This window comes from Mustela nivalis (genome assembly GCF_964662115.1).
Source record: "Mustela nivalis genome assembly, chromosome: 11".
Lineage (NCBI taxonomy): Eukaryota > Metazoa > Chordata > Mammalia > Carnivora > Mustelidae > Mustela > Mustela nivalis.
Genome location: NC_139030.1, coordinates 82469624 through 82491686, shown reverse-complemented (window position 1 = coordinate 82491686; position 22063 = coordinate 82469624). Strand labels below are relative to the sequence as shown.

Genomic DNA, 22063 nt, shown 5'->3' with positions numbered 1-22063 from the left:
TCTAGTCTCTAGCATCCTCAGTATCCTGCTGTTCCTTGAAGCCTCTTAAAAACCAAGCTGAGAATATGAATGTTTATTACATAAAATCTCAGCTGCCACGAGTTTGATTTTATGGCGGTAGAGTGGGAGTCAGATGATTGAGAGCAGCCGGATTTGGGTGAACCAGACCCTCACAGACTGTGTGCAGAAAAGACTTTCATTTGAGGGTGACTGGATGGCTCTGTCGTTAAGTGTCTGCCTTCAGCTCAGGTCATGATCTCAGGGTCCTGGGATTGAGCCCTGCATCGGGCTCCCTGCTCAGCAGGAAGCCTGCTTCTCCTTCTCCCTCTGTTTGTGTTCCCTCTCCCACTGTACCTCTCTCTGTCAAATAAATAAATAAAATATTTTTTTAAAAAAATGAGACTTTCATTTGGAGGATGCTTGGCTGGTAAGTTGGTAGAGCACACAACTCTCAATCTATGGATATATGAGTTCAAGCCTCATGTTGGGCATGGAGCCTCCTTAAAAAAATAAATAAATAAAATGGAGACTTTTATTTATTCCATAAACAGAAGCAAAGCTATGTCTCAATCCAATGCAATGCGATATGGTAACAGTGATCTAAGTTACTATGTTCATTTCTTTCTTTCTTTTAAGATTGTATTTATTTATTCGACAGAGACACAGTGAGAGAGGGAACACAAGCAGGGGGAGTGGGAGAGGGAGAAGCAGGCTTCCCGCTGAGCAGGGAGCCCGATGTGGGGCTCGATCCCAGGACCCTGGGATCATGACCTGAGACAAAGGCAGACACTTAATGACTGAGCCACCCAGGCGCCCCTCTGTGTTCATTTTTATTTTAAATCAATGCACTGCAAACCCCGAATTGTTTCTTTGCTGACTCCCTGACATAGCCCAGGCAGATCAGGTAGAGTCGAGACCAGCAGGTTATTTTATGGCCCATCTGCTCCCCTTCCATTTAGTTAAGAGTTTGTGAACTTACCTCTACCTCTTCAGATCAGTAAATGTTAATTCAGTCCATCGTAAATCATCACTTCATCTGTAACCGTCTCAGCCACAGCTGTCTGGAGATGCTCAGATTCTCCATCCTGCAGTCTCCCCACATGCCTGGAGACCTCACTTCCTCAGTGACCTCAGAGCATTCATTTCAGTGTTAGTGATTCTTGAATACTAGTGAGAATTATTAACACTAGGGATTTTGTCTGTTAATATCCTACTAATTAAATCCTCTTAAATATGTGTTCTTGGGCACCTGGGATGGCTCAGTTGGTTAAGCTGTTACCTTCAGCTCAGATCATGATTCTAGGAGTCCTGGGATAGAGTCCCATATCGGGCTTCCCCTGCTATGCCTGGAGCCTGCTTCTCCCTCTCCCTCTCTGTGCCACTCTGCCTGCTTGTGCTCATGCTCTCTCTCTCTCTCCCTATGTCAAATAAATGGATAAAATCTTTTAAAAAATAAATAAAAAATAGATAAAAAATAAAAGTGCCATCATGAGGTCACACTTACCCTCTCTGCATATTTCTAACACTATACCTTGCTAAACCATCAGGTTTCTCTGTGTCCTCCATCAAAAGCATCTTCCCTATTTTTAAAAACATTTTATTTATTTATTTGACAGTCAGAGATCACAAATAGGCAAGGAGGCAGGCAGAGAGAGAGGGGAAAGCAGGCTCCCTGCAGATCAGAGAGCCTGATGCAGGGCTCGATCCCAGGACCCCGGGATCATGACCCGAGCTGAAGGCAGAGGCTTCAACCCACTGAGTCTCCCAGGTGCCCCTCATATTCCCTATTTTTTAAAAGATATTTAAAAAATAAGATATTTTTTATTTATTTGAGAGAGAGGGTGCGCAGACACAAGAAGGGCAGAGGGAACAGGGACAAGCAGACCCCTCTCTGAGCATGGAGCCCAGGGTTTAATCCTAGGATCTCGAGATCATGACCTGAGCTGAAGTCAGTTGCTTAACTTACTAAGCCACCCATTTTTCCCCTTAGCTGAGGGTCACTCAGTGGAAATAATTTGTGAAGAAGATACCATATATTAGCTTCTGCACAGCAAAGGAAACAATCAACAAAACTAAAAGACAGCCTACTGAATGGAAGAAGATATTTCCAAATGACATCTCTGATAAAGGGTTAGTATCCAAAATATATAAAGAAGTTATACAACTCAACTTCCAAAAAACAGTCCAATGAAAAAATGGGTAGAAGACATGAAAGAATGTTACTTCAGAGAGGAAATACAGATGGCCAATGGACTGGTGAAAAGACACTCAACATCACTCATCATCACGGAAGTGCAAATCAAAACTACAAGATAACACCTCACAGCTGTCAGAATGGCTAAAGTAAAAACACCAGAAACAATAAGTGTTGGTGAGGATGTAGAGAAAGGGGAGCGCTTTGCGCTGTTGGTAGGAATGCAAACTGGTGCAGCCACTGCGGAAAACAGTACAGAGGTTCTTCAAAAAGTTCAAAATGAAACTACCCTATCACCCAGCAATTGCACTACTGGGTATTTACCCCCCCCCCCAAAAAAACACTAATTAAGAGGGATGCATGCACCCCTGTGTTTATTGCAGCATTATTTACAATAGCCAAGTTACGGAGGCAGCCCAAGTATCAGTCATCAGATGAATGGATAAAGAAAATGTAGTATATATATACTGCAGAATATTATTTGGCTGTAAAAAAGAATGAAATCTTGCCTTTTGCAACAACATAGATGTAGCTAGAGTATAACGCTGAGCAGAGTAAGTTAAAGAAAGACAAATACCATATGATCTCTCTCATATGTGGAGTGTAAGAAACAAAACAAATAAGCAAAAGAAAAAAAAAAAAAGAACCCAAGAAACAGACTCTTAGCTAGAGAGAATGAACAGAGGAGAGGTCGGTGGAGGGGGTAGAGGAAATAGGTGATAGGGATTAAGAGTACATTTATGATGAGCACTGAGTACTGTATAGAATTGGTGAATATTGTATACCTGAAACTCATATAACACTGTATGTTAACTATACTGGAATTAAAGTAAAACATTTAATAAAAAAGTAAAATAAGATATACCATATATTTACACATTTCACAATAGTTTGCAATTTACATATTTTGTTATTGGCAGTTTTATTTTTATTTATTTATTTATTTTTAAAGATTTTATTTATTTATTTGACAGAGAGAGATCACAAGTAGGCAGAGATGCAGGCAGAGAGAGAGGAAGGGAAGCAGGCTCCCTGCTGAGCAGAGAGCCCGATGCAGGACCCTGAGATCATGACCTGAGCTGAAGGCAGCGGCTTAACCCACTGAGCCACCCAGGCGCCCTACTGTCAGTTTTAAAATGTAAAATATTCACATATATTGTGTTTTGTTACATAAATAAATAATGGAGAGAAACTGATTTAAATTTCATATCCCATCATGATACCCAGGAGGGATAATTTTTTTTTTAAGATTTTGTTTATTTATTTGACAGAGAGAGAGAGAGAGAGAGAGGAGAGATCACAAGTAGGCAGGCAGAGAGAGGGGGAAGCAGGCTCCCCGCTGAGCAGGGAGCCCATCACGGGGCTCGATCATGAGCTCAGCTGAAGGCAGAGGCTTAACCCACTGAGCCACCCAGGTGCCTCCCAAGAAGGGATAATTAAAAGAAGTTTAGACTCGAAAAACAATGTGTAAGGAATTGCAGGCTCCTGGAATTACTTTATTTCTACTATACAGAGCTCCAGGAGGGCAGGAATTTTGTCTTGCTGTTCTCTGCTGTATTCCCCGTGCCCCGTGGGTAGTGGCTGCAGACACATTTGTAAACAAATCATTCTTCAGTTATGCCTTTCTGATTTGTAAGTTTTCAAATATCTAACAAGTACCCATTAAAATTTGTAAGGGAAGCTAATGTTAAATTCAAGTTGTAGAGCCAGTACAGGTAGTATGACGGGAAGTTACGTGTTTGGGGGAGAAAGTAAGAGGCAAGGCTATTTGCCATTGAAAGGGGGAGGTTTCTATTCAAAGGTTCAGAAAAGTTTCCTGAACAGTAAAATGAACTCCTGTGTGCGTTTCTCCCACACTCACCAGTTGGTAACATTTTGCTACGGTTTTTATCTCTCTTTAACGGTGTGATAAATACACTCTTTCCAGTTATCACTGAGCTGTTGGAGTGTGTGCAAACATGACATTTGCTCCTATGTATCTCTTTTAAGAGCAAGATGATTCTGATCTATAATGTCAGTGCAATTCAGGAAATTGAACATTGATAAAGTACTGTTAACCAGTGTACAGTGTGTATTTAAATCTTACCAGTTGCCATAATAATTTCCTTGTTAGCTGTGCTTTTGGTGGGTATCAGGGGTGGGCGGGGGGTCAAGTGTTTTTTTCCCGCAGCAGGATCATACATTGCATTTAGTTTCCACATCTCTTCAGCCTGCTTCAAACTGCATTAATTTTTCAGCTTCCTTTCTGTCTTTATGACATGAGCAATTTGGAGTAGTGTAGGTCAGTGGTTTGTAGGTCAACTTGGGTTGGTGTGTTTCACCATGAGTATATTCCAGTTATGCATATGTGGCAAGAATTACACAGAAATGATGTGTCATCCTCAGTATGTCACATCAAGAGGCTCTTGCTGTCAATTTGTCCCATTGTTGGTGATGCTCATTTTGATTACTTGAGTGGGGTGTTTGCCAGGTTTCTCTACTATAAAGTTAAATCACAAAGATTTATCTACATAAATTTTTATCTACATAAATTTTTACATATATTATGTTATATATTATGTTTATATTATGTTTATCAAGACTTTTCCTTTTCATGAACAAGTAACCTGGGGATGGTGTCACTTAGACACTGTGTAATTATTCTGTTCATCAGACTTTACTTGATGGCTTTAATAGCCATTGATAATCCTTGCCTGAATCAATTAAGGAAGTCATGGTTGCAAACTGGTGATTTTCTGGCTCTAGTATTCCTTCTATATTAATTATTTGGCTGTCCATCTTCCCAGTGTTAGATTATTTGAATTCTGGATATCCAGGGAGGTTTATCAGCTATGTTTGCGTGTGGCATGGGAAGGGTTCTCATCCCATCCTGTCCAGCCTCACCATGTCCCCTGACTTCATAACTCCTCAGTCTGCCTTTTGATTATGGATGTGATAGAAGTGTTTGTTTCATTTTTATACTTATGGCAAAATTGAAAGATAGAATCACTGCCATTAGGAAATTGATTCTTTCTACTGTAGGCTCAATATGATGGTAGCCGTTACGCTCAGGCACCAGCTACATAAAGAAATCAGTATTGACATTAAGAAGCTGTTTATCATACATCAGCTAAAATTTACAGATGGAGGTAATGTGGTTTTGGGGCCTGATTCAAGGTGCTTCCTTTCTCGTCCCTGAGCCTCAGATTTTACATCTCTGAAGGAGAGACTCTTATAATTGTCCTGTCTTGTCTTAGGGTTATTCTGGGGATCAGATGACATGGTGTGTGGGGAAGTGCTCCATACGCCCCAGGTCCTGAGAGAGCACTGGTTGGTGCAAGAGGCCTGGCCAGATTGTTGAGAGCTATTAAATGTGTTTCCATCTCCCTGTGTAAGTATTCTTGCCAAAGTGTTCATCTGAATCAGACTGTGAGGAAACAGACAAACCCAGATTAGGAGACATTGTATTAAACAATTGGCCTGGATTCATAAAAAATACTAACGTTGTAAAAGACCAAAAAAAGAGAGTACCCAAAGACACAACAGCTGTCATAGGGAGAAGCAACTGTAAGGATATCACTGAGACAACTCATCAAGTTTGAATGTAGATTTGGTACAAAAGAATATCACATAGAGGTTAAGTTCCTTGGGTATGATAATAGTGTTTTGTTTTGTTTTGTTTTGTTTTGTTTTTAAAGATTTTATTTATTTATCAGAGAGGGGGAGGGGAGAGAGCGAGCACAGGCAGACAGAATGGCAGGCAGAGGCAGAGGGAGAAGCAGGCTCCCTGCCGAGCAAGGAGCCCGATGTGGGACTCGATCCCAGGATGTTGGGATCATGACCTGAGCCGAAGGCAGCTGCTCAACCAACTGAGCCACCCAGGCGTCCCAGGTATGATAATAGTGTTAAAAAGGACAGTGTTTTGGTGGCGCCTGGGTGGCTCAGTGGGTTAAAGCCTCTGCCTTTGGGATCGATCCCCGCCTCAGGCTCTCTGCTCAGCAGGGATCCTGCTTCCCCCCCCCCCACTTGTGATTTCTGTCTGTCAAATAAATAAATCTTTAAAAAAAAAAAAAGGACAGTGTTTTTGCTCTTAGTTACTTTATGCCGAAATAGAGAGGATAAGGCTATTGAACGATTGACATCTACAGCTTATTTTCAAACAGGTCTACAAAAATAAAAATACATATGTATATACACACAGGGCGGTGTGCAAAAGATATTAAGAACCTGTGAGTCTAGAGGAAGAGTATGCAGGTACTTATTGCATTATTTGTTCTGTAATTTTGAATTTTTTAACATAAAGATAGGGAAAGGAATGTACTTTAATAAAATAAAACTGGTTTGAAAACACTTAAGGACCAAAGTGGTCCCTTATATTTCAAATCATTATTATATTCTGATGGCGGGGGTGGTGGGGGGGAAGCTGGCCAAGGGATTCTCTGAAATAGAAAGGAAAGGGAACCTAATTTAAATTTAAATGTAAAGTAGGGATTTCAGGAGATTAAAAATGTTAGGGGGATTAGTATGGTACCCAATACAGCCCATTAAGTGTTCAATAAATGTTCTTGAGTGTGTATGTGTATGGAAGCACATATACACACTCTCTCTCTCTCTCCTCACATCTGGCATATTTGAGCCTGCACCATGAGTCTGAGATTCAGTGAACCCATGTTTCATTGGCACCCACATTTTGACTCTTCCCAAACCCGTGCCAACAGACTGGCCTTTGTCTCATGTACAGCTGTGTAGCATCCAGGAAAAGCCTAATTCCTGTATGGGACTGTTAGAGCTATAAACTGTGGAATGTTCATAATCAAAGAAAAATAGAGAAAAGATTCCTTATTGCAAAAGATCTAATCTTTGCCTCGGTGTGAAGAAAATGATGCCCCTTTCCAAATTTCTCTACGGCCCTGAGCGCAGTGCCCCATGAAGCTGCTCATTCTTCATCTTAGGTAAATACAACGCAGCACCATAGAAATGAGGGCAAGGCTGCTGTGTGAGGCCCTAAGTGCATAACTAATCTTGAATTGCTTGATGGAATTGGAAAAAGGAACAAATGGGCATGCCAGCTAGATAAAGCACTGCAACAGAAACAGGAGCATGATGATTCCTGACTCTGCCATGAGGAGATGTGGGCTGATTTTTCCAGGGCAAGGAGTTCTGTTTCTTTTATTTATTTATTTATTTATTTATTTATTTATTTATTTATTTTTATTTTTTTTTTAAGATTTTTTTTATTTATTGGACAGAGAGATCACAAGTAAGCAGAGAGGCAGGCAGAGAGAGAGGAGGAAGCAGGCTCCCTGCTGAGCAGAGAGCCCCATGCGGGGCTCGATCCCAGGACCCTGGGATCATGACCTGAGCCGAAGGCAGAGGCTTAACCCACTGAGCCACCCAGGCGCCCCAGGAGTTCTGTTTCTAAGAGCAGTGTGATGAGGCTGGGTTTTTTTTGTGTGTGTTTTTTTCTTTGTGTTGTAAAGAGAGTTACAGGGCAATGTGCAGCTAACTTAGTCTTAGCTTCGTTTTCTTCTCCTTAGTAGTAAAAAAAAAAAAAAATCTCCTTTTTGGCAGTGGGTGGGTGGGGAGAATACTGGTTTTTCTAGGGCTCTGGGGACTCTTCTCAGATTTGTTTTGTGACCTCGGTCTTTATTCCTAAAAAGTAATTGAGAATGATTTCTTACTCTCTAGTCCGATTTTGGATTAGTAGGAGGGGTAGGAGAACCAGTTTTACCTCCTGAATTCCAGTTCTTTTGGCGTAGTTTGGGAATTTCCAGCATCTCCATTTTTCTACAGGTAAACAAGAGAAGGGCAAGGATGAAACTGCCCATCTCACACTTCAAAAGAGAAGTCATGGGCATATTTGAGCTCTCTGGAAGAACCGTCTGAAATATAGTGAGCACATGATTAAGAAAAGAACAGGATTGAAATTAGTTGTATGCAACGAGGAAGTAGTTTCTTCTTTCATAGGAAGTAAAAATTAATTAATAATTCAGAATTCATGAGTATTAATTAAGCTGAGAACAACACACTTCATCTTCTCAGACCTCTTTTTCTTTTTTTTTTTTAATGTATTTATTTATTTGTCAGAGAGAGAGAGAGAGAAAGCATAAGCAGGCAGAGGCAGAGAGAGAAGCAGGCTCCCCGCTGAGCAAGGAACCCCACATGGGACTCGATCCCAGGATCCTGGGATCATGACCTGAGCTGAAGGCAGCAGCTTAACCGACTGAGCCACCCAGGCGTCCCTCAGACCTCTCTTTCTAAGGCCCCCCCCCCACTCCCACTCTGAATAGTTGCACTTGACCTTTCTTTTTCATCAATTTCACTTAACAGAAGCTAGTTCTATAAAACTGTGAATTTGCTAGTAGATTGCTATTGCCTAATAGATTCTCAATTCACATGTAGATATCTCAGGGTTTTTTTTTTTTTTTTTTCTCTTGAAACAAAAAGGTCAGAGTGAGGAGGAGGCTTTGAGATCATTGAGTTCTACTTTTTTATCCTATGCATGTGATAAGACCAGAGAGGAAGCTACTGCCTAGCTCAGTGTGCTGGTCTAGTCTAGCGGTCTTTGTCTTGGACCAGCTCCTTCCTGTTCCACCCCGTCACTCCATTAGCCTCCCCTCTTCTGTATTTCCAACCACAACTGACAGCAAGACAGTTCCAGTTCTTTCTGTTGGGTTACAAAGGACTGATGTCTACTCTATGTAAATTTGACATTCAGGCTATCAAAAGAGAACTGTATGGGAGATTCTTGAGACTGGATCTGTTTAAAAACGTAGCAATTGGAGAATATTAATACTGCAATAAGGCGATATGTATCTACCATGTATGTCTGTGTATATTTCCTTACTGCAACATTAGATAGATAATCTTCTTAATAATATACTTGTTATATGTAACAAAATGTATTTCATATATATAACCTATATATATGTTATATATACATATATCACTCTGCTCTGTGCCCCATTAGGTCCCATACTGATTTCATTTATCACTTCCTTCTTTCTCTGTGCCTTAACATTTGCCTGGTTTTCTCTTAACTCACCACCTTCTGTTACTGACATGGATTTGAACCTTGGATATAGCATGGAACAAGCTAGGGTAGGCCAGAGGAAACCTCCTCTCTCTCCTCTGAGTTCCATTCTAGTACCCACGGCCCCACTTGGCCTCATGCCCTAGTTAATAGAGGGGAATAGAGAAGCTGTTTGCTGCCCAGCAGGTTACTGAACATCTGTAGGTTTTCAACTCTTGGCATCTGTAAGCAGCAGGGGTTGCAGTGAGCTGGGAGGACCCAGGAAAGCAGATGCCAAAGCCACCTGTATCTTATAGTTTCAAACAGTCTTGAGACACAATCTAAACATCTTTTTAAAAGATGTTTAAAAAAAAATTAGGGATGCCTGGGTGGCTCAGTGGGTTGAGCCTCTGCCTTTGGCTCAGGTCATGATCCCAGGGTCCTGGGATCGAGCCCCGCATCGAGCTCTCTGCTCAGCGGGGAGCCTGCTTCCTCCTCTTTCTCTGCCTACTTGTGATCTCTGTCAAATAAATAAACAAAATCTTTAAAAATATATATTTCTTTATTTGACAGAGAGAGTGATCACAAGTAGGCAGAGAGGCAGGCAGAGAGGGAGAGGGGAAAGCAGGCTCCCTGCGGAGCAGAGAGCCTGGCGCAGGGCTACATCCCAGGACCCTAAGATCACGACCTGAGCCGAAGACAGAGGCTTAACCTACTGAGTCACCCAGGTGCTCCTAAACACCTTTTTAAATATGTATAGAGTTGCCAGGTTAAATAATAATTAGCTCATTTTTCATTATAGGTAAAACACAAATGCATTCTCATTGTAGGAAATTCCTACAATACAGATAAAGTGAAAAGTCTCCCACCTCTACCTTCCTTCCTTCCTAGAAGTAATGGTTATTAGTCTCTCTTTCTAGATTTTTTTAAATGCACTAAAGCTTATGATGCACCTTGGTATATAAATGTCTTTTCATAAATAGGATCCTACTGTATTATTTCACAACTTTTTTCCCCACTTCTTACATTTTAGACCTCGATGTGTGTGTGCGTGTACACATATAATTTCATTTTTTAAAAAACTGCTGCCTAGGATTCTGTTGCATGAACGTTCTGTGGTTTACTTAAGAAATTTTCTACGGAGACTTCTGCTTCGTTTTGTTTTCCACTCTTAACAAACAGTGGGACTCTTGTGATTGTGTGTGTCTTCTATTACGGATTCTTAGTTGTGAAGATACACATTCCTTAAATTAAAAAGAGTCAGAGGAGAGGGCCGATGCCTGATGACTCAAGACTTCGCAGTCGGTCACAATAGGGCACTGTGGCCGGGCTGCCAGCCGTACCAGAGGGACAGGGCTGGTGACGTTCATACACAGCTATGCCCTCTTATCTCACAGCTGTGCTCAGCCCAGTAGTTCACTTGACTCAGAGTCAAAACCACCAGAGGCCTTCCACTGCAGCGACTGCGGAGAAGGAAAGTTCTTTATTGGTTCTCAAGTGGGATGGTGTGACTCCTGGAGGCAGCCAGTGAAATGAACCAGGGATTAGAGCAGGCGGATTCTGATTGGTCGATCTCTCTCCCCCCGGGCCGTCTGTCCGGTCCGTGAGGGGCAGCTGGTGCAGGTGCAGTGGTTTCATTTCCTTACTTCAGATGCATTCTCTTTTTTTGCAGTTGGCCGTCCAATCCCTGTGCCTCAGACCCTGCACCCAAGCCCAGAGCAGATTGAGGAGTTGCATCAGACCTATATGGAAGAGCTGAGGAAGCTATTTGAGGCCCACAAAAGGAAATATGGCATCTCGGAGCACGAAACTCTCATTTTTAGATAACTATTCTTAGAAGGCATACAGAGGACGAGAGAATATCCGATTGGAGGATACATCATTTTAAATAAGGGATTTTTTTTTTTCTTTCACTCTGGAATCAAGATTACAACTGAAAAGTATTATTTATGGTGACAAATGTTAATGTCTATCCGTGGGAGATAAAAATACAGTGGGTGACTGTAGGAGAAGGAGGCAAGGACCATAACCCTTTGGATAATCCTCATTAGGGAAGGTGCAAGCATTTCCCGGGTTAAGAAAAGGTTTAGGATTATTCGTGTGCTTAAAAAAAAATTTAAAAAATTAGACCCTTTTACCAAAATCACAAGAATTTAAGGTGGTGTTTTCATGAAGTATCACAGCTCTTGTTTAGCACAGCTGAAACACTTAGGAGACAGTGTGTCAAGTAATTTTCCATACCTAGCTAGAGGAGATCATTTCTTTCTTTTTTTTTTTTTTTTTTCCCCCTGCTTGAATGGAGAATTTTTTGGGTGAATAACATTACTTTTCAGAGTTAGATAACTTGATCCTTTAGGTCCTCTCACCCAACACATTTTTATACAATACTGCAGAATTTCTGTGCAGGTTTTGAAACAGGATGAATCTACCATCTGGAAACCCATGTGGATGAGAGCATGTCTCCTCATTTCTCTTCATGCTTAGAAATGCTCATGCTTGTCATTTGCTCAGAAATTCTGAGCAAATGTTCATTTGCTATATGTTCATTTGCTATATAGACAAGAAGGTCTTTTGGGAGACATGCTTTAGAACATTAAAATTCCAAAAGGTTTTCATGATATTAGAAATGGTTTTAATTTCCTTCCCAAATGGCCTCTTTGAGTAAGGCCAGCTATGCAATAAAGTGTCCTCTCTGGTTGTAATGTGTCCAGTTAGAGTTGTCTGGTCCACGGGAGTGGGAACCCTGTTCCTCCTGTTCACTGACCTCTCCCTAGTGCCTGGGTCCCGCACAAGATAAGTGCTTGTTTACTGAATGTATTTATAGATGAACCCACAAACATTTTTGCCTTAAGATGAAGAATTTTTAAAGCTTTATTTACAATAGGACGAACGTATTATAGACAAGAGCCTCTTTCAGAAGGGGAGAATGTGCTGGGTCTGTTTGTCTCAGAATGGTGATTGACAAGTCAGTCAGTCAGTCTTGTCAATTGCCTTAAGGAAGAAGAATGTCTAGTTTCCAAATGACCTCCACTGCTGCTTGTTGCTTCTCTCGCTGCTGCACTCTAAGTATTTGAGGACACCTTCACTGAGTTCTAACTTAATAGATCTTCAGGCCTCTGATTGTTAAAACGTCAAGCCCTGGGCTAGAGTCTAAACTGTGTTCAGCATCAGACAGACAAAATCATGCTGGGTAATGTCTTGAGGAGGAAAGCATTTCACAGAGGAAAAAGTGAACCTCCCCCATGGTTCCATTTGAGGTGGTTTTGGCCAGCATCACTCGGGCTTCATGCTCGTTGAGCAATCCTGGAGTCCACTGACCCGTGGCCTTCAAATTAGACCAATTTTATAATCAAAGCAGAGAAGAGGACACAACCTGTTTTCAACAGATGCAGAAAATTGGATTGTAAATCCTTTTTTGGTATTATTCAATACTAGCAAGGCATAAAGGAGCACCATTTATGGAAAATGACACACCCTAGCTGGTTAGGGGTCAGTCTTCGTAAGGCCAATTAACCACCACAACTAAAGACTTTCAAGTTATTTAAAAACCTGTGGGGACTCCTGGGTGGTTCAGTTGGTTAAGCCACTGCCTTCAGCTTGGGTCATGATCCCAGGGTCCTGGGATTGAGTCCCGCATCGGGCTCCTTGCTCGGCAGGGAGCCTGTTTCTCTCTCCGCCTCTGCCTGCCACTCTGCCTGCTTGTGTGCTTTCTCTCTAACGAACAAATAAATTTTAAAAATCTTAAAATAATAATAATAATAATAATAAACCCATGAATTTGGGCCAGGTAAATTAAAAAAAAAAATTTTTTTAAAAGCATGCATTTCTTTCATTTATAGAAGTTTGTTAAGTGCTTATGACCCATAGTGGCGATTTCATGTGCTTTCTTTCATGAAGGTATGATGTTTAATCTCCTACTTGGTGGTGGAGGCCAAGCTGACCGCCACCCCCAGCATTAGCTGGATTATCGAGGAAGCAGTTAAAGCCCACATGTAGTGAAACAGAGACACTAAAAATGAGAAAAGTTTTGCTCTGATGAATTTATCTCGAATTTTGTCATTTCTAAAACCCAGACATCAGCAACTTTAATTTTGGCATCTGTAAAAATCTTATTTTTAGGTACAAATTAGGGATTTTTATCTCTTTTTCTTTCTTTGGGTCTCCAGAGGTCTTAATCCAGCCAGAAGTCCTTTCATAAAGTCAAAGCATAGTAGGAAGTTCCTTTATAGTCCTAGAGATTACAGATGAAGATTTGGATATGAATTTTGCCATAGCACAAGTGTGGGTCATACATGGTATGCGCTAATCCCTTCCTGTTGTTTTCCAGCAACCCATGATTGCCAGTTGTATCTGTCTTTTTATTTATTTATTTTTTTAAAAAAGATTTTATTTATTTGTTTGACAGACAGAGATCACAAGTAGGCAGAGAGGCAGAGAGAGAGGAAGGGAAGCTGGCTCCCCACTGAGCAGATAGCCTGACTAGGGGCTTGATCCCAGGACCCTGGGATCATGACTGAGCCGAAGGCAGAGGCTTTAATCCACTGAGGCACCCAGGTGTCCCTGTATCGGTCTTTTTAAACTAAGTGATAAAATGTCTTTCTGGGACTGGAAGAGGTACTTCAAATAGAATTTGTATATCTTTTTAAAGCAAAAAAATAACAACAAGGCAACTACTATATAACCAACTGGTTGTGCCAGTTTCTCTGGGATGGCAAATACTGAAGCAGTTTTTTATATTTAAAACCAAGGGGTTTGTCAAATACCTTATATGTCAGTTATTTTACTTAATCCTTCCTAAACACTCACAGCCTAGTGCCTTCACAGCATGTATGGGAAGGCGAAGGTCTAACTCCGTCCACAGTTTGCTCACGGGATGGGTTCCGCATTGGTGGAATCTGTGTCTGGCTGGGTTGGATCCTGCCCCCGACGGAGCGCAGGCGTCCGGTGCTCTCTCAGCGAATGCTTATGGCTCTAACCCAGAAGTCTGATAGACTGTGTCAGTGGAAGTCAAGTTCTAGGGCCAAAAGGGGCTTTGTGTCTGGCATGAGTCCTTCTGCAGATGGAGCAGTTGAACCCCAGCAGCTTAACGTGGCTTGACACCGACTCCATGATCATATTCCTCTGCCCTGATGGAACAGGAGGAGATACGGCTCTTCCATGATTGTTGATGAACCCACCTGTGAATCCTCCCGTAAAACCAAAGTATCCAAACATGGAGCGTGATTAAAGATACTCCCAAAATGCAAGGGGTTTAACAACCCTGAAGCAAGCTCTGTTTTTTTGGGACCTGGAACGTTTTTCTTTTTTGAGACTGGTAGGCTGCATTGTTGATTTTTCCCTTCTGCAAGAGCTATTTTGGGGATGTGCACTGGGTAACGTCCAAGGTTTTCAGCAACAAGCTAAGCCACTAGAGCCTTGTGTATGGAGTAGCAGGATAAGGCAAGGTGCTTTATGTCCCCGTGAGAGCCGAAGAGGAGTTTTCCCTCTCAGTCACGTGACCATTAATACAGGTCAGAGTAGTCCCGTTACTCAGCGGTGGAAGCAAATCTTCTGTCTGTCACCTTGCTGACAGCCCTAATCCCATTCTGGCTCTAGCATCATTCAGCTGGGTGCTTTTTTATTTTATTTTATTTTATTTTACAGCTCTTAAGAATTTTCTTAGGCTCTCTCGAGAATAAAGATAAATCTGACCTTCTTGTATTCCCAAGAGCCATGTAATTCTCCCCTCCTCTGTTTCCAGACCCATTTGGAGGCTTTGGTCTTTCTGGTTGGATTCCAACTGTCCAGTGTGGGGTACAGTCATGCAGAGACAACCAGAAAACACAACTGTGCTATTTTTTTCTACCTTCCAGGGGCTTCTGTTTCAAATAATCCTTCAGCCTCTGGTCCTCCACTAAATGGCTGAGTGACCTGGACTCCTTCTTAGAAGTGAATGATCTCCAAGGTCCCATTCACTCTGTCTCTGTGGTCTCTGCCTGGCCCTCATTCTCTCATGGTAATAACATCCAGCGGGAGATGGAGATTTATCCGTAGACTTCTTTTTCCTCTGCCATCCTCCCTTGTATTCCTCTGGACACGCAGAGGGTTCAAATGACTGTCTCCCTTAGCATATGGAAAACATAAATTGCTATGGAGATTTCTCCAGCATCACAGTGGCCTTTAGGCATGGTGTTCCTAAGAAACAGTTTCGTTCTCTATAAATAAAAACTGGAGACATTTATCGAAGTGGTCTCCTTCTTTATATGGCTCAAAACTGTGAAATAACAGTTTATTTCTTGTTAACATCTTTTTAGGAGATGGTGAATTTTTATATTTTCTGTTTTGGATGTGTTGCCGTGTGCTTTTAAAAAGCTCTTGGTTTCTAAAGTGTTGACCAATAAATGTGTTTGGTGCCAGAGTTGTAACTGTGTGGGCGTGGTGTTTTGGCTGAGTGGGATGGTTTTCCTGCCCATGCCTTGCCAAGGCTGGAGGCGCTCGGACCTGGGGATGGATTCAGGCAAGGGAATTGCGGTGGTGGTGTGGGCATTGCCTGAAGAGCCAGGCCTGGAGATCCTCTCCACGGAGAAAAGACAAAACAAAGCGGGGGCAGGGCTAACCGAAAAGTGCCGACAGATGTGCCAGATGAAAGGAGCAGAGGGCAGGAAGAGGAAACACGCCGGGGAGGGGCCGCGGTGGAAATAGGAGTGAAACTTGTCAGATACGGAAATGTTCAAAAACGCGTAGAAGAATGGATAGATTCCAAATCAAGTGAATCGCCGCTAGTAGGTTTGGGGTTTCTTTTCGGGTGATGAAAATGTTCTGCAATTGGGTTGTCATGATGGCTGTCCCACACTGCAGATATACCAAAAACTCCCAAACACCCCTCTCCAAATGGGAGGATTTTACGATATGTGAATTACATCTCAGTAAAGTGGCTTTGTACACTCGAGTCAGTCATACACTTGGCAAAATAACAGAAGAAGCTAAAAACGCAATTTCTTTTTTTATATGTCAGGAGTGAAATTGCCTCCTTTGGATGCGTTTTGGATGACAAAGTTTACATTTTGATTTTTGAGACTTGTTGGTGTTTCTGGTGTCTGTTATCAAAATAGGGGTTTGCAATACTTTTTTAAGATATTTTATTGGCTAAAGAACATGCTGAGATTGCCTGGGTGGCTCCATTCGTTAAGCGTCTGTTTTCAGCTCAGGTCATGATCTCAGGGTCCTGGGATCGAGTCCTGCACTGGGCTCCACCTATAGTGTGGGAAGTCTGTTTCTCCCTCTGCCATTCCCCCTGCTTGTGTTCTCTTTCTCTCTCTCTCTGAGTCAAATAAATAAATAAATAAAATCTTTAAAAAAAAAAAAAAGAACAAAGAAAATGCTGAGTTATTATTGTGTAAAAATACTGTTTGACTTTAATTTTTCCTAGTATTTTATGAATACTGTAGTTAGAATATAAATAAATATAAATAAACAAAACTGTGGTTAATACTAAGTAAATATTATCCTATAAAAACCATTAATATTTATTAACCACCTTCAATGTGCCAGATACAGAACTAGGGACTTTAAGTACATTATGACATTTAACTCTTAAAATAGCCCTGTGAGGTCAGTACTATTTTTATCCCATAAGGAATTAGAGTTCAGAGGGGCTAAGAACTTTGCTCAAGATAACCCTCATGGTGGTGGTGGAGTTCAGATGGGATGCCAGGGCCTCTGGCCAGGGCCCTTGCTTTGGACGTAGGGCTCAGGAGCCCTGGGGTATCCACCATCTCTGTCACTAACTCGGGGAAGTGAACTTGACTTATGGAATGAGAAGGTGGAACATGACCACAAAGGTTCTTTATGGGTCCATCTGCTGGTGATTCTGCTCTAAAGCCATCGACATTTCCAAACACTGCTCCCTCTCCCCAACCCCAGCACATATACACACACAGACCTAATAGGCACAGGAGTCCCCCACCCCCGCCTGCGCTGAGAACAACCCGGAGAACCAGTGAGATGGCAAAGTGTTGTGGCCACTCTCGGAAGGACGGGTAAAAAAGTTTCATAAGTGGGCTAATTAATCATTTAAAATGTTAGCTTAAGAACACCTGCCTAGCTTAAAGTGTTGACTGATTGATTGATTGTAGCTGTGGTTGCATGAAGCATTAGCTGGGGTAAGCTCATTTCTCCAAACTGTCTTTTTTTTTTTTTTTAAGATTTTATTTATTTATTTGACAGAGAGAAATCACAAGTAGATGGAGAGGCAGGCAGAGAGAGAGAGAGGGAACAGGCTCCCTGCTAAGCAGAGAGCCCGATGCGGGACTCGATCCCAGGATCCTGAGATCATGACCTGAGCCGAAGGCAGCGGCTTAACCCACTGAGCCACCCAGGCACCCCCAAACTGTCTTTTTAAATTGATTTTATTTTGGGTACCTGGGTGGCTCAGGCGGTTACGTGTCTGCCTTCTACTCAGGTCATAATCCCAGGGTCCTAGGATGAGTCTCACATTGGGCTCCCTGCTCAGCGGGGAGCCTGCCTCCCCCCCCCCACCCGCCCCTCCCACCCTGGCCCAGCTCCTGCACGTGCACTTTCTCTCTCTCTCTCTCTCAAAAATATATAAAATCTAAAAACTATCCTTGTTAAAAAAATTTTATTTTCTTTCTCTTGCGTATATGTATGTGTGTATTTCCGAGTACCTCTTAAAAGTTTTCTTCATAAAACAGTTGCCGCATGTTCCAAATTTAAGAAGAAACGTCTTTGGTTTGACCTCTCCTTGCCTGCCTCTTCCAGTTCACCAGCAACATCTTTAAACACTCTAGATGGAAAGGAAATGTGATCTTCAGTTTGACCTGGCATGACATCTTCTGTGTAATGCTGAAGGAAAGGAATGCGTGATCGCTCTTAGATTGCTTGACTCCATAACAGCAGGATCATATAATTTGTCATTTCAAATTCACTTAACTTTAAAATAACATTGAACCTGTAAATATGGAATGTTAAGTCATAGAGTCATTGATATGTAGATACATCTGCATTGCTGTTATTGAAATAAGAATACCCAAGTAAAGGAAAATTTAAATCATGGGGAAGAAAAGAAAATGTGGCTTATTTGGGAGCTAGCTGTGCTTTTAAAGATGCATTCGATTTACATTTTGAATAATATATAGGCGATTGAAATTAGTGTCATTATTACTGCAAATAAATGCAGGAAGTGTGACATAGTGACAGTCCGTGATATTTCTGCTGGAAGCAACACACTATTCCAAACCAGGACCCAAGCCTATCCAGGTCTTAAAAGCAGTTGCAGAGGGAGGAATGCCCTTCTCAACCAGGGACGTTGACCCACATGCCTCCCCTTTTCTACCTTCTTCTATAATTTTAGCTTTTCCTCTCCACATTGGTTTCTGCTTTTCCCACAATCCAAGAAAAAGAAAAATAAAAGGAAGCGAAGGGAAAAGTTGAATTTCAGGAAGGAACTAAGGAACTCTTACTTTCTAGCAGAGGTAAGGTCAAGGACGATGGAAGTAGGGAAAAGTTGAACAGGAAGCAAGGTCCCTGCTCAGAGGAGGAAGGACCGCAGGATGGAAGAGAGAGACATCTTACCATTATACATGTGATGGTCAAAGACCTTTCCCAGTTCGCTCCACGGTGTGCCCTTGTCCTTCGGTGACAGATGACAGGAACACGTTTGGGACTGACTGCCCAAGAGAGATGTTCTCTCGGAAAAGGTATTCGGCCAAAGGAAGACTATGTCCTCATGTGAGCCCCTTCTTGGTAATGAGAGAGTGAGTCTTGCGTTAGAAGTTCACCCTTTCCTTATCCTTACCAAGACGCCATGATTAGGCTCTTTGCTGATGTCTGATTTCCGTCATGACTCCACCTAAGTAGGCAGCTTGACCGTGGAAGATCGTAGCTGAAAGTTATGGGATTTGCGGAAAGCCCTTTCTGCCCCCGTTACTATGCCAAGTTGATGCATGGTATTATAGCTACGATCCACAGATCAAATAGGCAAATGACAACAGTGGTAGAATCGTGTTTGTCCAAATCTGAGTACGTCTGTCTGTTTCCACTGTTCCTGTTGAAGGGTTCCGTGAAACACACCGTCAGGATGATTTGGCTACAAAGCTGAGTTTCAGTGTTGAAGATGACAGACTGTATGCAAAGCAGTGTGCCCTGCTGGTCATTTGTGGCCGGAGGAAAACGCTTTTCATAAGGAGCTGTGGAGACTGCACTTTGGAATCGCTCTGAAGCTCTCACCACATCCTTTCGGCCTAACTTCCCTGTGAGGGTTATTTCCTTTTCCACATCTTGATAGGCTTAGACACTGCCCCAGGGTCTTTATTTCAAAGGAGAAATTTCTCTTCCATCCCACCCGGGATTTCTCTTTGCTCTGGGCTCTCGTTTCTGTGAAACAGGGATGCAGAAGCTTTGGTCTGATCCTCTGTCTGGGTATGTAATGTGTTTTCTGCTCATTCACAGAGTTCCATCAGGGATAGTCTCTGCCAGGATTCTTTGGCAAGAATCCACTGAAGAATTGCTTTCAGCTTTGTTTGTGGTTACTAGATTCAGTTGGAATTTCCTGCATCTCCCGGCGATTCAAAGATTCTCATGGAGGGCTGGAGGCTGGGGGCGGCAAGGTGTGTTGTTGCCAGTAAATGCAAGAAGTCTGGGTCCTGTGAGGAAGAAGATGCGCAGGGCCCAGTCATTCTGAACGTCTTCCCAGTCAGCTGGACAATATTTTTTTTTAAGATTTTTTTATTTATTCATTTGCGAGCGAGAGAGAGTGAGAACACCAGCCGAGGGGAAGAGCAGAGGCAGAGGGAGAAGCAGACCTCCCGCTGAGCACGGAGCCCTACGTGGGGCTCGATCCCAAGACCCCGGATTGTGACCTGAGCTGAAGGCGGATGCTTAACTAAACCACCCAGGTGCCCCTCAGCTGGACGACCGTGATCAAGCACCGACTTGGAGGAAAGAACCAAGCTGCAGGCCCCATGCACTGCCCGCTCTGGGACCATACTTAGAAAACTATCTCATTGGAGAGTGAGGAAAATGGGGGTCACAGGAGCAGCTCCAGCCAGGAGTTGTGAAGAGATGGGGGAGCTCTGGAGGGAGGAGGATCCACTGAGGCTTTCAAGATAAAGAAGGCTTAGGTGAGCGCCAAGGGAAAGCTTAGGAAGAGGAGTCAGGATAAGGGTGACCAACTTGTCACAGCTGGCCCTGAACTTTCCTGCCTTTAGCAGTGAAAGCTTCCGTCCTGGGAAGCCCCCTAAGTCTAGGCCAAGTGGGACTCCCCCCAACCCAGGCAGAAAGGCACAGCACCACATGGCCCTGGTGTGGCGGGCACAGCTAGCTGTTCTGTCTACCTTTGGGTGGGGTGACAGGGAAGCATTTTTTTTTTTTCTATTTAATGTTCCAGAGGGCAGCTTTTTTTTTTTTTTAAGATTTTATTTATTTATTTGTCAGAGAGAGAGAGAGCGAGAGTGAGCACAGGCAGACAGAGTGGAAGGCAGAGGCAGAGGGAGAAGCAGGCTCCCTGCGGAGCAAGGAGCCCGATGTGGGACTCGATCCCAGGATGCTGGGATCATGACCTGAGCTGAAAGCAGCTGCTTAACCAACTGAGCCACCCAGGCGTCCCAAGAGGGCAGCTTTTAAACTAATTTTTGAAAAACGAATATCCAACTCAGCTCTATAATCATATGATACTCTGAAATGTCTCAGTTTCTGTGAGTTCCATGTGAGCGGCAGTCTCAAGGCTCTGGAAGTTCTCCATATATTTGAGGGAGATTTTTTCATAAATTCTCCTTAAATCACTGTCCTGTGTGAGGGGCCTCGAAACTAATGACAGTGACTGTTCCCTAAGAATCTGGGTCCTGTGGAGAGGGTTGTGGGCATGTGTGAATGTGACTGACTCTTCTGCGCTTCAGTTTCTTTCTCTTCAAGGAGAAGTTATGTTCTCCTGTAATGGGTTTCTAAAATATTTTTAATGAAGGGATGCTCAGACCCTGAAACTCAAATCTGAAATGTTAGGAAATGCCCTAATCTTTACATAAACTTTAAGTGTTTATTTTCCGCCCCTACCTTTTACTTGTTAAAAATATACATATAGGGGCGCCCGGGTGGCTCAGTTGGTTAGGTGACTGCCTTTGGCCCAGGTCATGATCCTGGAGTCTTGGCATCGAGTCTCACATCGGGCTCCCTGTTCAGCGGGGAGTCTGCTTCTCCCGCTGACCTCTCTCCTTTCATGCTCTCTCTCTCATTCTCTCTCTCTCAAATAAATAAATAAAATCTTTAAAATATATATATACATATATGTTTAAATCTTATTTATTTTTTATGCTTTGTTCCTGAAAGTACCATAGATGGAATAATTCTGTTGGAGATTTGAGAATCTTATTCATCACGTGAAATTTAATAAAAATGAGAATTGAATATAAGAACATAACATTTTGAGCATTCACTTACAATAATAAAATTATCTCTCCTACACAAGAAGATCCATTGAGTAGTAGAAACTAGAAATCATGGGGGCACCTGGGTGGCTCAGTCGGTTAAACATCTGACTCTTGATCTCAGTTCAGGTCTTGATCTTAGGGTCAGGAGCATGAGCCCTACATTGGGCTCCACAAGGGGCATGGAGCCTGCTTAAAAACAAACAAACAAAAGAAACTAGCGATCACTGATACTTTTATATCTTTGCCACAGTTAAATGAGCATATTTAATCTTGAAATAGTTTTTCTTTTTAGTGTAAAAAAAACTAGTAGGATTTTTAAAAAATTTTATATACTTATTTGAGAGAGAGAAAGAGAATGAGCAGGGGGAAAGACAGAACCAGAGGGAGAAGCAGACTCACCATGGAACAGGGAGCACGATGAGGGACTCGATCTCAGAATGCAGGGATCATGACCTGAGC

The 22063-nt window shown here is 42.5% G+C and overlaps 1 protein-coding gene across 6 annotated transcripts in view; it reads left to right on the top strand.

Moving 5' to 3' along the window:
* MOGAT1 (monoacylglycerol O-acyltransferase 1) overlaps positions 1-22063 on the top strand; it is a 60765-nt gene that overhangs the window by 25598 nt on the left and 13104 nt on the right. The window contains exons 6-7 of one of the 6 annotated variants that reach the window (XR_014300520.1): positions 10858-12780; positions 13683-15582. The exons of 3 other annotated variants lie outside the window; for them this stretch is intronic. Coding sequence is in view for 2 of the 3 variants with exons in the window: in XM_082690428.1 (XP_082546554.1) it covers positions 10858-11012 (155 nt within the window). In the remaining variant the exon portion in view is untranslated. Of the gene's footprint in view, positions 1-10857; positions 15583-17875; positions 18002-22063 lie in introns of those variants that run through there. 2 more of the 6 variants (XM_082690429.1, XM_082690428.1) reach the window with 2 other exon arrangements.